General features: G+C 34.0%; 2 protein-coding genes across 2 annotated transcripts; one reads left to right on the plus strand and one right to left on the minus strand.

Moving 5' to 3' along the window:
* The first annotated feature begins 2,941 nt into the window (after positions 1-2,941).
* Positions 2,942-5,584, plus strand: LOC120067579. The gene is made up of 9 exons (XM_039019126.1): positions 2,942-3,268; positions 3,317-3,418; positions 3,599-3,740; positions 3,827-4,090; positions 4,184-4,425; positions 4,660-4,929; positions 5,047-5,184; positions 5,245-5,439; positions 5,495-5,584. The coding sequence occupies exons 1-9, from the start codon at positions 2,942-2,944 to the stop codon at positions 5,582-5,584; spliced, it is 1,770 nt and encodes a 589-aa protein (XP_038875054.1).
* A 2,464-nt stretch (positions 5,585-8,048) lies between these two features.
* On the minus strand, positions 8,049-16,097 carry LOC120067580. Its single transcript, XM_039019127.1, has 7 exons — positions 15,771-16,097; positions 15,359-15,517; positions 15,186-15,253; positions 13,844-14,044; positions 10,274-10,380; positions 10,019-10,161; positions 8,049-8,110 (listed from the first exon to the last, which is right to left on the minus strand). The coding sequence occupies exons 1-7, from the start codon at positions 16,090-16,092 to the stop codon at positions 8,049-8,051; spliced, it is 1,062 nt and encodes a 353-aa protein (XP_038875055.1). The 5' UTR covers positions 16,093-16,097.
* Positions 16,098-16,304: the final 207 nt, after the last annotated feature.

Below are 16,304 nucleotides of genomic sequence, written 5' to 3' on the forward strand. Positions count from 1 at the left end.
ATAGTTAATATTTGAATCAAATCCACATATTTATTTCCTCTAAAATAATGTATCAAATACATTATAGAAATTATATCATATATAATCAAGTAAAAATTAATTAGATCATATATAATTAATTTTCTCAATTAATTTGAACAATTCAAATTAATCTAAAATCGATTCTCATTAAATCCAGACCTCATGGACTTGTAGATTGAAACTCCAATGGTACTTCAATAATTAATTAAACTTCTTAAATTATTCAACATCCATTAACTATCAGACACTCCACTAAAGATCGACAACTGCACTCTTCACACTACAGATATATTTATGTGCTCGTTGGATATAATCAGTCAAGAGTGCGATGACCCTTCACAAAATGCTCGTAAGTACAACTAGACCAAAATTACCGTTTTGCCCCTGTAGTTACATGTAACTTCTCAAGTGCCACTGATTCCTCTACTAAACAATAAGTCATAGTTTAACTATGACCAAACCCTTCTTGGGTCAGGAGACGGTGTGGCCTCACATTGTTTAAGCCTCGGAATCAATCCTTAAGGGAGCAATTTATCTACTTACCCCGACATTGGGGAATGAGTGAATTTTGTCTTGTGTAGTTGTGATCCCAGCTCCCTAATCAGACAAATCCTCAAAATGGTAGGCTTATTGAGTTGGTGATTTGGCTACTCTCATCCATACAAATCAAAGGATCGCCTTCATAGGCAGAAAGTTCACAACTCCAAGATTAAGGTCATGTCACCTATGGTCATCCTGTTGAAATGTAAGTCTCTATTATGAATAGTGTTATATAATGAGGCTAGTCATATCGTGATCCGATCTTATACAAAACCCTTTTTGTATAAAATGCCCCTGCTCATATGTCTCTACATGAATTATCAGGATCAGTTCATTTGTAGCAGTTTATAACAATTGTAACATCTATAAAGAGGGTCGTATTCGTATTGTCACCTACATAAGGTATTCGTATTGTCAAAATTTTTATTTTTTATTCTTTTTTCTTTTAGCAAATATTTAGAAATTATTTCATTATTCATTACAAGATCTTCTAAAACCCCTTTGTGAAGCCTTTAACCGCGGCATAAAATGGCAGCAGGAGGGGTAGAGAAGAGGTCGAGGAAATGGTTGCTGGAAGAAGAAGAGTATCGGAGAAGATAGCGAGAGACAACTGTGGACAATCGCAATCCATTTGCGATTTTTCATTGGATTATGGAGTGGCAAAAAGGTGTATGGAGAAGAGACGATGAAATGTGGAATTAATGAAAGGAGAGAAATTGGGAGAGTGAATTTGGTTGGGGTTCTGATATTTCAGTGAGAGTTTATCACTTAGCAACCTTGTTGTAAGTTTTTCTTACTATCAGCATCCCATATTTCTAGTTTGGCCATACACAATGAGCTTTACTAATTCAATGTTCATTTTCATTCGAACCCTCACTCATAATTTTCATCTTCAGCTATTATCATATTCACCAGCTTTGCTTTTTATTTTATTATTTTTTTTTTTTGATGAATTTAATGAGCCATTTTGTGTCCTTTTTTGCTTGAAGTATGAGTGCAAATTCAATATTGTATTGTCAACCTGATGGTTAATATTATTGGGTTAGCTTCTCTTGAACATGAAAAGAACATGTACGAAGCATAGAGAATGGTTATATAGTTGTACTGTTTTAGCTAGCGGATTTGTTGTAATTTCTCCCCTAAGAGAGTGAAGTTTCAAGAATAATTTCTCAATGACTTCCATCATGTTGAAAAGCTTAAGAGTTTTAGGATGTTTTATTGTATCCTTTATCGTTATTAATGGGGTAATAGTGCTAAACATTATGGATAAACTAAGTGCATTGTGGATGAACTAAGTGGTAGTAGCATTCTTCATATAGAAGTTTAGATACTTAGATTAGATCAAAACATCCAATCTAATTACAACATTTTGTTTTCTAATATTGATTTTCAACGAATTATTTAGTTATAGTTGACACTTAGAGTTGCTACCACTAGTTATTAGATACCACCACCGAGTCTATAGTTGTTTCTGGCAATTATGACTATACAGTAAATTTTCAAGGGATGGATTCTCATTTGCAATCCTTAATATAGTTGGAACCATTTGAAAGTCATAAACTTAGTGCTAGGATAAACTGAAGCTAAGGGGTAGGATGAAAACTAGAAAATTGTTGTATGACGGTATGAAATAGTAGCCTTATGGAAGTATCTAGTATTTAAAACTAACGTTTATCTTTTTGGCATTCTCGATTTGTACATGATTTGAAGAACAATAAAACATATAGATATGGATCATTGAATTGTGGAGAGTGTAACTTAAAATTAAAGTAAAGAGACAATTTTGAAATTACTCGAGGATGGTTCTTTGCAAATATAGGATGTAAATGAGTTCAATGGTAAGAGTAGGTTCATTAATCTATAACATTTCAATGTGCATAAATAATCATGCAAATTTTCCATATGATTGTCCAACTACAAATTTTTTTCCCTGCTACATTATTCGCTTCTCAACTGATAGTTATTTGTTCCCATGTATAGGTTTATGCATTTATAACTGAGAACTTATTATTTGAACAAGATCACAATCCACTGCCTTAATGAACTTCAAAAGAGTTAGGTATCTCCTTGGGATACTGCATTACTGAAGACAATGTAAGATAAAAATGTTGAAACGTTTGTCATTAGTAAACTTTATTTGTGGCATTTAGTGACTTTTGGGTTTTGTAACTTTTAGTTTTTTGTAACCAATAGTGATTTTTAAGTTATAGGAGTTATGTGAGTTATGAGATTTTTGTAACCATTGGCATTCCTATGGTTATGTTTGTAAGCCTATATAAAGGCATGCTTAGTTGAATGGAAAACATATCTCTCATTTTTCATATTTGTCCTCCACGTTTTTTTTCTAACATAGTGGTATCTAGAAAATATTGAGAGAAAAATGGCCAACGGTGGGATAGGTTCACTTCAACTACCAATGCTTACCAAGCTCAACTATGACAATTGGAGTATCAAGATAAAAGCGTTACTAGGAGCACAAGACGTGTGGGAGATCGTGGAGAAAGGTTTCCAAGAGGCAGAAGCTGGAACCGATCAAGCGCAAAGAGATGCGTTAAAGGAGACAAGAAAGAAGGACAAGAAAGCCCTTTATATCTTGTATCAATCGGTGAACGAAGATACGTTTGAGAGCATCGCCAATGCGGAGACGTCAAAGCCGGCATGGGACAAGCTCCAATCGACTCATAGAGGAGTCGATCGTGTGAAAAAGGTACAGTTGTAAACCTTACGTGGTGAGTTTTAATCTTTACAAATGAAGGAGACGGAGGTGATAGCGGAATATCACACAAAAGTAATGGTTGTCGTCAACCAATTGAGACGGAATGGTGAAGAAATCACCGATGTTCGTGTCATGGAGAAGGTTCTACGAAACCTAAATACAATGTTCGAGATTATCGCCACTACGATCGAGAAGACACAGGATCTCGAGAACATGACAATTGAACAATTTATAGGCTTGTTACAAGCCTATGAGGAGAAAAAGAAAATGAGGATGGAGTAAACAGAGACCATTGAATAACTTCTCCAACTCAAAATCAAGGAGGAGAATAGTCATGGACGTGGAAGAGGTCGTGGTCATCGAGGCCATGGTGGATTAGGTGAAGCCAACACCGATGTTTCTCAAAACTCGTCTGAATCCTCAAGAGAAGAGGAGGTCGAGGTCGTGGTAGACGTGGTGGAAGGTCCGGGAGAGATAAATCTCACGTAAAATATTATAATTGTAACAAATATTGACATTATGTGAATGAGTGTTACTCATCTCAAACAGGGTCGATTGATCGAAAGCATCAGAACCGATCAACCGCTAGCACATCAAAAGCCCATCAAGGGCAATCCAATTATGCAGAGGAGAATGGAACCTTATTTATGGTTTCAAAGGGAGAAGAAGAGAGTCAAGATAGTATGTGGTATCTTGACACAGAAGCCTCGAATCACATGTTTGGAAAATGCGAGATGTTTGTGGAGTTGAATGAGATGGAGAAAGGTAATATTGTCTTTGGAGACAATTCTTTGGCCGTCATCAAAGGAATAGGTAAAATTATCATTTGGTTAAAAAATGGAGAAAATTAATATATCACAAATGCTTATTACATTCCCAATGTAAAAAATAACATATTGAGTGTAGGAAAATTGTTAGAGAAAGGTTTTGAAGTTCAAATGAAAACCAATTGTTTGTATTTGAGGGATAATCATGAGAGACTTATTGCTAAAGTCTCCATGATCAAAAACCGAATGTTTCCTTTGAATATATGTAATGATGTTCCAAAATGCTTGAAGACGTGTTATGAAGATCTCTCTTGGCTATGGCATCTATGGTTCGGGCACCTCAATTTTGAAAGTCTAGAAGATTTGTCGAAGAAGAAGATGGTACGAGGTTTACCACACATTCACAAGCCAAACCAAGTGTGCGAAGGGTGTTTGCTTGGCAAACATCATGGAAGTAGTTTTCCGAAGGAGTCTATGATAAGAGCAAAGAATCCTTTAGAACTCATCCGTGCCGATGTGTGTGAAATGATCAAACCAGAGTCTCATGGTAAAAGTAAATATTTCCTTCTCTTTATTGATGATTTTTCTAGAAAAACATGGGTGTACTTTTTGAAGGAAAAATCAGAAGTATTTGAAATCTTCAAGAGATTTAAGGCACGTGTGGAGAATGAAAGCAACCATACAATCAAGGCCATGAGAACCGATCAAGGTGGTGAATTCACATCAAATGAGTTCAAACAATTTTGTGATGAAAAAGGCATCCCACGTCCGTTAACAGTCCTAAGGACACCACAACAAAATGGTGTGGTAGAGAGGAAGAATCGGACAATCTTGAACATGGCAAGAAGCATGCTAAAGACAAAGAAGATGTCGAGGGAATTTTGGGTAGAGGCCATAATTTGTGCGGTTTATTTGACAAATCGAGCACCAACCAAAAGTGTGCTTGACAAGACGCCTCAAGAAGCATGAAACGGAAGAAAGCCCGGGATTGGTCACTTCAAGGTGCTTGGGAGTATTGCATATGCTCATGTGTCGGAAGAAAAAAGAACCAAGCTCGATGATCAAAGCGAGAAACTCATCTTCATCGGCTATGATTCAAATTCAAAGGGTTATCGTCTTTACAATCCTTTGAATGGGAAGGTAATTATTAGTCGTGATGTTTTTTTTTATGAGGAAGCCTCTTGGGATTGGAATATACAGGAGGAGGAGTATGATTTCCTTCCATATTTTGAAGAAGACGATGAAAATGAGCCGACCAGGGATGGAATGGGTGAAGGTTTGCCCATTCCAGTGCCACCTCATTCGACCGATCGATCATCTTCTAAAGGTTCATCCAGCGATTCAGAGAACGAAATTGGCCCAAGAGGAACTCGAAGTCTATGGGAACTTAATGAGGTAAATGAAAATAAAAAATGACATAATTCTCTATTGTCTTTTGGGTGATTGTGAGCCTATTAGTTTCCAAGAAGCCATTGCAAGCAAGAAATGGAAGGATGCAATGGATGAAGAAATTCGAGCGATAGAGAAAAATGACACATGAGAGTTGACCAAGCTTCCAAAAAGGCACAAACCGATCAGAGTGAAGTGGGTATACAAGACAAAGAGAAAAGTCAATGGTGATGTTGAGAGGCACAAGGTGAGACTAGTGGTGAAAGGGTATAGCCAACGACATGGCACCGACTATGATGAGGTATTTGCCCCTGTTGTTCACCTTGAAACTATTCGTTTGATTATTGCTTTGGCAGCCCATAATNCCTTGAAACTATTCGTTTGATTATTGCTTTGGCAGCCCATAATCATTGGAAGATACATCAAATGGATGTCAAACCGGCATTCTTGAACGAAATTCTTGAGGAAGAGGTCCATGTGGAACAACCATTGGGTTATGAAGTCATGGGTGAAGAAGATAAGGTGCTTCGATTGAAGAAGGCACTTTATGGTTTAAAGCAAGCACCAAGAGCATGGAATTCGAAGATTGACAAGTACTTTCAAGAGAAGAAGTATATGAAGTGTCCTTATGAGCATGTCTTCTACATCAAAATGCAAGATGAAAGCATACTAATCATTTGTTTATATGTTAATGATTTAGTATTTACCGGAAACAATCCTAGCATGTTTGATGAGTTCAAAAGAGAGATGGCAAAGGAGTTTGAAATGACGGACATTGGTCTCATGAGTTACTATCTTGGGATCGAGGTCAAACAAGGTGAAGATGGGATTTTTATATCCCAAGAGGGCTATGCTAAAAAAGTGCTCAAGAAGTTCAATATGAATGATGCTAATCCAGTTGGAACACTGATAGAATGTGGAGTCAAAATCACCAAGCAAGATGGAAGAGAGAAGGTAAATTCTACATATTTCAAAAGCTTGGTTGGAAGTTTGAGATACTTGACATGTACAAGACCGGATATTCGTTATTTGATTGGAATTATTAGTCGATTTATGGAGGAACCGACAGTAACACATTGCAAAATGGCAAAAAGGATACTTCGCTACATCAAAGGGGCGATTGGGTATGGTCTTTCCTATGTCTCTTCTAGCAATTTTGATATTGTTGGTTATTGTGATAGTGATTGGAGTAGTGATTTGGATGATCGAAAGAGCAACGGGGTTTGTGTTTCTTATTGGTGAAACGACGTTCACATGGATGTCAAAAAAGCAACCCATAGTCACATTATCAACATGCGAGGCAGAGTACGTCGCAACAACTTCATGTGTATGTCATGCAATTTGGCTAAGAAACTTAGTGAAGGAGTTGAAGTTTCAAATGGAAGGTCCAATGGAGATTTTTGTTGACAATAAACCAAAGCTTAGTTCGCATTAGATGTGTCCAATGGAGAAAGTGGATATGAGCAAGAGGAGAATGATTATGAAGTGGGGAAGGGATCTTCCATCTTTAATTGGTAAAACAATCTTCTCTAAACTTGTTATCTCTAATCTTCCTTCCTATAGGCGTGTTTGTAAAACTTGGAATGAAATAGTTTTAGGTTACGCTTCGTCTTCTAAATTTCAATTCCTTACAAATGCTTTTCTTTTGTTTACCTCGGATCAGGTCCCCAATTGCCAGTTTACCGTTACACGCAATTTCAAGATGCATTGTATTAATCTTATACTAAAAAACTTCTAAATGTAGATTTTGATTTGGAATTGGAATTTACCAAATCAAGCTCATTACAATTTGATGGAGGCTGGTCCTATGTCATACTTAGGAATCAATGTAATGGCTTGTGTTTATTTCCAAAAATACTTTTTACTGTAAATACGATGGCATATTTAACCCCATGACTAATGAGTTCATCCAGGAACCTAAGTTTTATGATGATATTTATGACTTCAGATTTGGTTTCAGCCCTACTACCAAACAATACAAACTATTTAGAGTTGCCGACTCAATTGCTTACTCAGAAAGCTCTAGGACCATTGTCCCTAACACTCAAGAATCTAAGTCCATAATGGACGTTTTGACTTTTGGTAAAAGTGGAATTAACCCTAACCCTTATCAATGGAGGCATCTTCACACCCTTTCTTTTGAAACAGAAAAAGTTTGTCATAGTGCTTACTTGAATGGAGTCATCTATTGGTTGGTAAGAGAAAAAGGAAAAGATAATAAGTTAATGTATGTTATATATGCTCTGGATATTGAAACTGAACAAATTGAATTAAGTGCTATCTTGCAAGAAGTAATTGATGTTGAGGTAGGGCGTGGCAGGCTATATCAATTTAATTGTCACACCCCCCACCAGATTATCCACCTAACCTGGACGGAATAGTGACTGCAGCAGTTACCAACCTTTTGGCTGGCACCCACTGCCTATCTCACCTTAAAACCATACTCAAACTCTGTATATTTACATAATAATACATAAACTAATACATTTTTCAATACAGGATTTCACAACATTGATTACACATGAATAATACAACTTAGTGAGCCTCATCTAGAATACTAGTCACTAATCAGACACGTGTGTACTAGCTAATACCGATCTTCAATTACACTTCCTTTAACTTGTCTCTTTGAGTGGCAGAGCAGCAGCAGAAACGTCTTCTGGGAACTGACCATTACCTGAAAGACAAAACATTTGAAAGCATGAGCTAGAAGCCCAGTGAGTGATTTTATAAAACATAAATCCCAGTGAAAGACAAAACTATGTTTAAGAACCATAGTTTGAAAGCATAATACCAAAACTAGATTAAACCATGCAACGTTTACATAAAGACCTTTAATACCATCGTATCAAGAACCGGAGTCATAGTTGAGAATGAGGACTCCCTGCTCTAATTCCAACATCAAGCCATGGCCGGATAAAACCTCTACCTCGACCTGTTCACATTAAACTATAGCCAGAAGAGATCCCCACATCGATCTCTTTAAATAATCCAATGGCATCTCAATCAACATCCTTATGACATAAATGTTGATAACAACTCTTATACCTCAATATTCATTACATCTTAGTTGAGAACGAGCATACACCGCTCTAGCTCCCAACATCTATTACTGGCCAAGAGATCCATATCTTGGTCTCGCATTCACACCTACCTACATACACGTCGAGTTTACTATGTACCGTCAACATCTTAGGTATATTTATTCAGATACCTTCCTTACCAGTATTTCTACTCACTTGTTTTGAAATACCAACACATATACCTTAGCAAATTTAGGTATTTAAACGTAGTACGTCAAGCTTCCTTCAACCTTAGCCTTAACCCTAACGCATGCTTCATATTTGGTGAAATAGGTTAAATTAAAACATATTCAGCTAGCTTATGGAACCACCAGCATGCATTAGACATGTACATCATACTTGGAAAACTCCTACATTATTAAACATCAAGCGTTGATGATCATTCACAAGCATTAACCACTCCAAACCATCCTTTTAGCCTAGAGAAAATATGACTATCTCTATCCCTAGTTGAGATTGAACTATTAAGTCTAACCCTCAATCTCAACCTTAATCAGGGAGAACACTTTTTCTCAATCCCTCGACGTCGTATTACCTACGTGCACGTAGTTATAACTGGGTACCGTCGTACCGTATATACCTGACTAGGATACCTTCTCAAAAGTCCTTCAGTATCCTCAAGTACTTCTGCTCAGATACCTTCTCAAACGTCTTTCAGTATCGAGTTGTGAAGATACCTACTCATATGTCCCTCGATATCAATTTGGCCGGATATCTTCTCAAAAGTCCTTCAGTATCAAGTTGGCCAGGTACCTTCTCAAGTGTCCTTCAGTACCATGTTGTTTAGATACTTTCTCATATGTTCTTTGGTATCAATTAGGCCGGATACCTTTTTAAAAGTCATTCGGTATCTAATTGGCCAGGTACCTTCTCAAGTGTCCTTCAGTACCTTGTTTTAAGTAAAACTAGACATAGACATTTAGTTGAAAGGATACCTTCTCATAAGTCCTTCAGTATCCATCACACAACCAGTCAAAAATATTTGGTTAAACACTAAGTTTAATACTCAAATCATCATACTAGCTCGTCTATCATACTGAATCACCATGGAAGTGGAGCTATTTAAACCTACTGTGAGTATTTGGAGATTATTGCTCAAATCATCATACCAGTACGTCTTTCATACTGAACCATCATAAAAATGGAGTTATTTAACCCTACTGTAAGTACTTGAGCAAGATAACCCATTTACATCAATCCCATGATAAACATACTCTACTCAGTATAAGAAACTGTTTCATAATCATATTGCTTGGCACATCATTTATTCACTTAGCATGAGAAATACTTCCAGTGATATCATAATTTACTAAACCAGTAAAGCAATAAGAAATCACACAGTCACTCACCATTTATTGGTCTCATAATAAGTTACGAGCTTCTGCTAGCTCCTCATGGCCTGAAAGAATATATTTCTCCAATTAAACTACTTAAAATTTCTAGCCAATACCTTAAATAGCTCATTTACTAATGGAATTCCCATCCTCAACAAACTGTCTTACCAGCGAGATCACCAAGAGCAGAACCAGCTAGATCAGCCTGAGCAGAACCAGCGAGATCAGCTTGAGCGACACTGAAGAGAGCCTCACCAGCGACACTAGCGAGAGCCTCACCAGCGACACCAGCGAGAGCCTCACCAGCGATGCTGGAGAGAACGACACTAGCGATACCTTCTCATTTCTAGCGAGAATACCCCCGAGAGCGAGATCCTCTTCACAATTTCCAGCGATACTCTGCCCAAACGACACTAGCGATACCTTCCTATTTCCAGCGAGAATTCCCCCGAGAGCGAGATCCTCTTTACAAGTTTAGCGAGATTCCCCTTCATTTGCAAGCTGTTTGTTTGTTCTTCCCAAGCAGCTGTCTGCTTATTCAGAAGTTCCCTGTTACAACTTTAAAAATCCATAACTCAAAATCTAGACCTCTTTTGAAGAAACTTCCTTCTACAAACATGTTTAGAATTGAGTTAACTTCCTTATCTTAAAATTTCAGCCATCAATTCCTTGCAGTTTGGCCTAGAACTCCAAATCTTCACCTCAGGCCCTGATTCCACGAGATTCTGTCTCTCCTGCAATTTCATCACTTTCCCCCTCTTCTTCTTCTGCCATCTTCCTCTGGCACAACAACTTTGAGAATTAAGTCTTCTCAGCTTTTCAAATGGCACTGATTTCACCCAATTTGTTCATGTAGATTGCCAAACCGGACCTTCGAGGTTTCTTTTCCTTTTTTAATCCTTCTGCCGCCTCTCAACTCAAGGACAACTTGTCACGTCACCCTCTCTTAATGCCTTCAGCCAGCCAATGCTTAGTTCTTCCCACTAAGAACATTCCTCCCCTTTCTTCTAAATCCTCATTAACAACACATCACCCTTTTAATAATAAAAAAAGTAATAATACAAAGGGAATGTGTTTATATCATATGACATTTTCATTTTATATTATTTTTCTTTTCCTTTTTTTTTAAATACCCTTATCTAAGGAACCTGTATACAAAGGGAATGTGTTTATATTATTATTTTTCTTTTCTTATTTTTTTTAAATAATAGAATATCGTATCTTTTAGATTTAAGATACGACATTCTTTGTCTATCTAGTCATTTTGGATATAATATTATTGTTGAACATGTACAAAATAGGTGAGATTAGGACTTAGAGTTAGTTCTTTTTTTTTTAGTGTTTTGGTTTATTGCAAAAGAAGTTTGGGTTGTTTAAAAAATTTGCAATTTGTTTTGAAAATTATAAATATAAATATAATATAATAATAAATAGATAAAATAGTTATTATAAAATAGATAAAAAATTTGCAAATTATAAAATAGTTATTATGAAAATTGGATAATATGAAATTTCGAGTGGAATTTCTCAAAATTTATGGCTAAATTGGTCTGATTGATGCAACTGCAAACCTGTGATATATAAAATCAATTAATTTGATGGGGAGGGAGATGCAATTTCAAAATTTAGGTAGATATTTTGTATAAATTTATTTAATATTTTCCCTCTAATTTTACATTCATTTTTTATGTGAAATTTTTTTAAGGATTCATATTTTCCTTATATCCCTCCATTTGGAAACTTTTGGAAAACTACTTTATAAAAGCACACATTTCTAGCAAATTAAACATCTACGAGGTAATCACTAATTTTTACAATTATTTTGTCTTCTTATAGGAATTTTAATAGGAATTTTGATGTTTGTGGTGCAATGATACATGTTTGTGATGATTGCTTCCCAAATTTGTTCACTTTACAACCCCATGTTGAGGAAGGCTTGAAAATAATTTTTTTAGTCATCTTCTACTAAATCGAATCATAGTGAATGCATGAAAAAAAAAAGAGAGAAAATAAGAAATAGTAATATTTAATCTTATGATTTTCTTTCCCAAAATCTCATTGATAATTCTATACTTTAATTTTTCTTCTATTTATTTCTATAGATTAAATTTATCGTTATATGATCAATTAATAAAGATATCTTTATTAATTCTTTTACATTTTCGTACTTTAATGAAATAGAATATTCTTATAATTTTATTTTCTTTTAGGTGTTGCCTTGAGATCTATGATGGATAATAAAAAGAAGTTTATTGACTTTTTAAATCAAATACAAAGAAAAGATTTTGTGTGGGATTCATAAAAAGTTTTAAAGTACCAAAGAAACTTATTTTGTAAAAAATAAGAAGAAAAATTATTTTAATATGGGATTCTTAACTTGCTCCTTCAAGATGATACTTCTTTTGTATCCACCATTTTTTATTGAAATTCAATTTCTTTTTATTGGACCGAATACTCGTTTGAGTCGACGGTTGGGCATGAGTGCAATGACTACTGGATGTGTGGGTTAGAGAGAGACTGAGATCACCTCTTAGAAGTCGATTTTCATCTTTCTTAACATGTGCATAGATCTTGAAGAAATTGATTTTCATCTTTCTAATAGGGTTGCATTTTCACTTCTAAAGAAATCGATTTTTATCTTCCTTGAGACGGTGCACAAATCTTAAAGAAATTGATTTTTATCTTTTTAACAATATTCAATTATAGGTTTGATGAGTTGATTTGCGGGCACCTTACATGATTACCGGTGAGAAGCTCAACCTTACTGAGATTTAACTAACATGGTCACTAAAGAAGTACAAGTTAAAAGAAATTTTACTCCCAAATTGGGTCCATAATGTTTAGTTCATAATTGTGACTAGCCAAACCTTGAAACCCAACTTGGAAATAGGTGCTAATAGTGTGGGTGAATTTTGGCTAGATAGAACAAAACCTAAAATCAAGAAAAGATAAAGTAGAATCAAGACTAAGGTAAAATCAACATAAAAAAAAATAAGATAAGGTAAGATTTAATCTAGTCGGTTTAGGATTAGTAAAAACCATTTTCCTAATCTGATGAGGGTTAAATCTCATATCTTTATCCTAGTATGATTAAGATAAATCATAAGTGAAATCCCCTATAAATAAACTATTAAGACTCCCTATGAGGTAACTTAAACTTGTGATTTTTTCTCTATTCTACAATAGAGCTAACTTAGGTATCAGAGCCATTTTTCTTTGTTTTGTAGGTGGTTATTGTCACGTGGAAGTCAGATGCATTTTTTTTTACTAAAATTTGGCATCAACACATAATATATTGGCTAAAATACCACTCTCGTAACTAGTAATTTTATTTTACTAGTTGGAATATAAGAGTGTAGAACATATTTTTAAGTATTAGATTTATACTTTGTGATTTTGTACAAACATTTAGAGTTTTGTGTCTATTTGATTGGAAGTTTCAAAGTCTCAAAATTATAAAATTAATCATTAAGGCCTCATTTGCTAACCATTTAGTTTTTTATTTTTTGTTTTTGAAAATTAAACTTATAGACGTTACTTCCACCTTCAAATTTCTTTCTTTATTATATACCTTTTGACAATGGTTTAAAAAATCAAGTCTAACATTTGAAAACTAAAAAAAGGTAGTTTTTAAAAATTTGTTTTTGTTTTTAAAATTTGGTTAAAAATTCAACCATGCAAACCATTGTAAGAAATGAGGTGAAAATAGACCTAATTTTAAAAACTCAAAACAAGAAACAAAATAATTTCCAAAGAGGACCTAAACTTTTGTTTTTTATTTTTATTTTTTTAAAATGTAAAATTTCCATTAATGATGATTATGAATTCAAGGTTATTTCAACATGTTAGTTTTGAAGAAAAATGAGACCCGCATTACAGTTTGCAAAGATACACCAATTCCAACAATATCAATCATTTGAATATTGAAAAAGAAAAGAAGAAACAATGTCGGGCAAACAATATCGATATAACCATTTTCTGCACATGTCATACTGGGGGAAAATAGATTACATATTGACCTAATATTCCAAAAGCTGGGACAGCCATTACACTGTAAGAATTATTCTTTGTCTTATAAAACCAAACCTTATTTGCTTTATATGTAAAATTGAGGAAAAACAACATAGGACGGAGAATGATTTGGAATTGAGTTTCAACTTCTTCTTCAAAACCTACGATTCTACAGTGTTGAGCCTACACAACATCAACCAACAACCCCTATATTAATCAACAAATGTTCTTCACTTTAACATAACATAACTTTAAGGCTTAAAAAAATTATTTTCATTGCTAAAATTTAAAATATTTTGCTTTAGGATGTATTTGGCTTACATTTTCAAGTGTTTGATTTCAAAAATAAGTTATTTTGGAAGAAATTGGAGTATTTGGCAACAACTTAAAATAATTTTTCAAGTGTATTTTAATCCCTTTTTATCAAAAATGTTTAAATAAAAATGATTTTTTTTAAAAAAAAAAAAAAAACTTTTTTTTCAAATTAATCCAAACGGGCCCTTAGTTGTTAGGGCATTTTTTGATTGACTAGAAAATAATGTTTCTCTAAAATTCATTTTTATTTAAACTCTTCTCATAAAAAACTATTTAAAATACATTTCAAATGCTATTTTGATCAAGGCCTTCTAAACAGTTTAATTTCCTCCAAAAATGACTTATTTTCAAAATTAAATACTTGAAAAGTTAAACCGAACACACCCTTAAACTATACTTCGAAGCTCATAAAGTTATTCATAATTTAATAAAAGGTAAAAAAATTATGGCTCATTCGGTAACTATTTGGTTTTTTTATATTTAGTTTTTATTAATCTTATAAAAATATCTTCCACCTCTAAATTTCTTGCTTTGTTATCTACTTTTTACAAATGATTTCAAAAAGCAAACTAAGTTTTAAAATAGAAAATAATAGTTTTTAAAACCTTGTTTTTTTCTTTGGAAATTTAGCTAAAGATGAAAACTACTATAGATACATAAGAGGAGATAGACTTAATTTTCAAAAATAACAAACCAAATTGTTACCAAATCAAGTCTATACTTTTTAAACTTGACACATTTCTATTGTATGGCTTCAAACGCTATATGTGGAAGTTTAAGAACCAAAATTATATAAGCATTAATTAAAAGTTTCAAGCATCAAACTACGATTTAAACCTAACTTTTAAACTAAAGAAAAATATATTTAACAGAATATATGACTTTGTAAAAGGAAAAATCTTGATGTTGGCTATATGGTAAGGAAATATTTAATTAATTAAAAAAAATCACTCTCACAATTCATTTGAAAAACCACTTGAACATTGTGATCTTAGAAAATGAATCATACCTTAAGAACAATCTCTTTAGATGCAATGGAGAACTTGATTTGAGAACTCGTTACACCAACACAAACAACTGACAGTACATAAACAAGTTGTTAAAAAACTAAATAAATAATTAAATCCTTTTCTTCCAAATAAATATATGGAATTTTTTTTTAAAAAGAAGAGTATCAATTACCTGAATCATCTTGGAAGATAGGTAATTCTTTTATAATTCGTCTTAATGCCTCAGATTTAACTATGAAAAATTTTCCTTCTTCAAGTTGGCCTCCTATATTATTGTCTGCTAATTGGGGAGGTGAGAATGTTAATTCATGATGCAATGGTGGGATTTCGCCTAAAACAGAAATCCAAATAAGAATTAGCTCATAAATCAAGAACAAGATTAAGAATTTGAAGGAAAAATCTCCCACAAAAACAATCAAGATTTTTATGTAACTATGTTTCTTGAAACCAAAAATTAACAAGATTCTCATAATATACATATAAAAGATAATAATATATTAAAGAGAGATAATTTCCACAAGAAAATGATGAAATTTCATGTATTTAGAACAAAAAGAGAAGAAAAAGGGTGAAATATACTAAACTTGAAGGAGTCTGAAATCTAAGGATCATTTGGTTTGGTTTTTCCAAAAGATGGATAGTCATTGAAGCAAAGCTTCCGCCATCTAAGATGGCATCATGGAAGGATTCAAGGTCAACCTTGGAAGTGTGTTCATGATCGACGGAATAGTTGGTGAAACATTTTTGCGATAATTGCAGCGTTGCAACGAAGCGAGGGGAAGGGTACGGGGCGATTAAGTAGAACTCCAACGGTGTGAATTTCACGTCGGCATAGTTCGAAATTTGAGCGAGATAGGAGGTTGCATCCAGAAGAGGTTCAAAGTTGGTAAGCTTGACCAAGAACATGGTGATGGTGCTAATGTGAAAAATGAAGGGAGGAGAATCCCCAAAATTGGCTTTGCCTTTTATAAACAGCCCATCGTCTTAATACCATTTTGTTAATAGATGAATTTTATTATTAATTTACTTCCTCAAATTTTCTGTTTCTATTTATTCTACTTTTAATTCATTGTTTTGCATTCAATATATGCTTACAATGTTGAATGTTTTCATTTTTT

The sequence above is a fragment of the Benincasa hispida genome, chromosome 12 (genome assembly GCF_009727055.1).
Source record: "Benincasa hispida cultivar B227 chromosome 12, ASM972705v1, whole genome shotgun sequence".
Taxonomy (NCBI): Eukaryota; Viridiplantae; Streptophyta; class Magnoliopsida; order Cucurbitales; family Cucurbitaceae; genus Benincasa; species Benincasa hispida.

Bases quoted from the DNA above. Each gene is read 5' to 3' on its own strand.
- LOC120067579 (XM_039019126.1), top strand. From the start codon at position 2,942: ATGGCCAACGGTGGGATAGGTTCACTTCAACTACCAATGCTTACCAAG. The intron at 4,930-5,046 runs GTAGAGGCCATA...GGTCACTTCAAG, and splicing joins AGATGTCGAGGGAATTTTGG to GTGCTTGGGAGTATTGCATA. The intron at 5,440-5,494 runs GTAAATGAAAAT...GGTGATTGTGAG, and splicing joins GTCTATGGGAACTTAATGAG to CCTATTAGTTTCCAAGAAGC.
- LOC120067580 (XM_039019127.1), bottom strand. From the start codon at position 16,092: ATGTTCTTGGTCAAGCTTACCAACTTTGAACCTCTTCTGGATGCAACC. The intron at 15,518-15,770 runs GTTTAGTATATT...TTTCTGTTTTAG, and splicing joins TAGATTTCAGACTCCTTCAA to GCGAAATCCCACCATTGCAT. The intron at 14,045-15,185 runs GTATGATTCATT...GATGTTGTGTAG, and splicing joins CTAAAGAGATTGTTCTTAAG to GCTCAACACTGTAGAATCGT.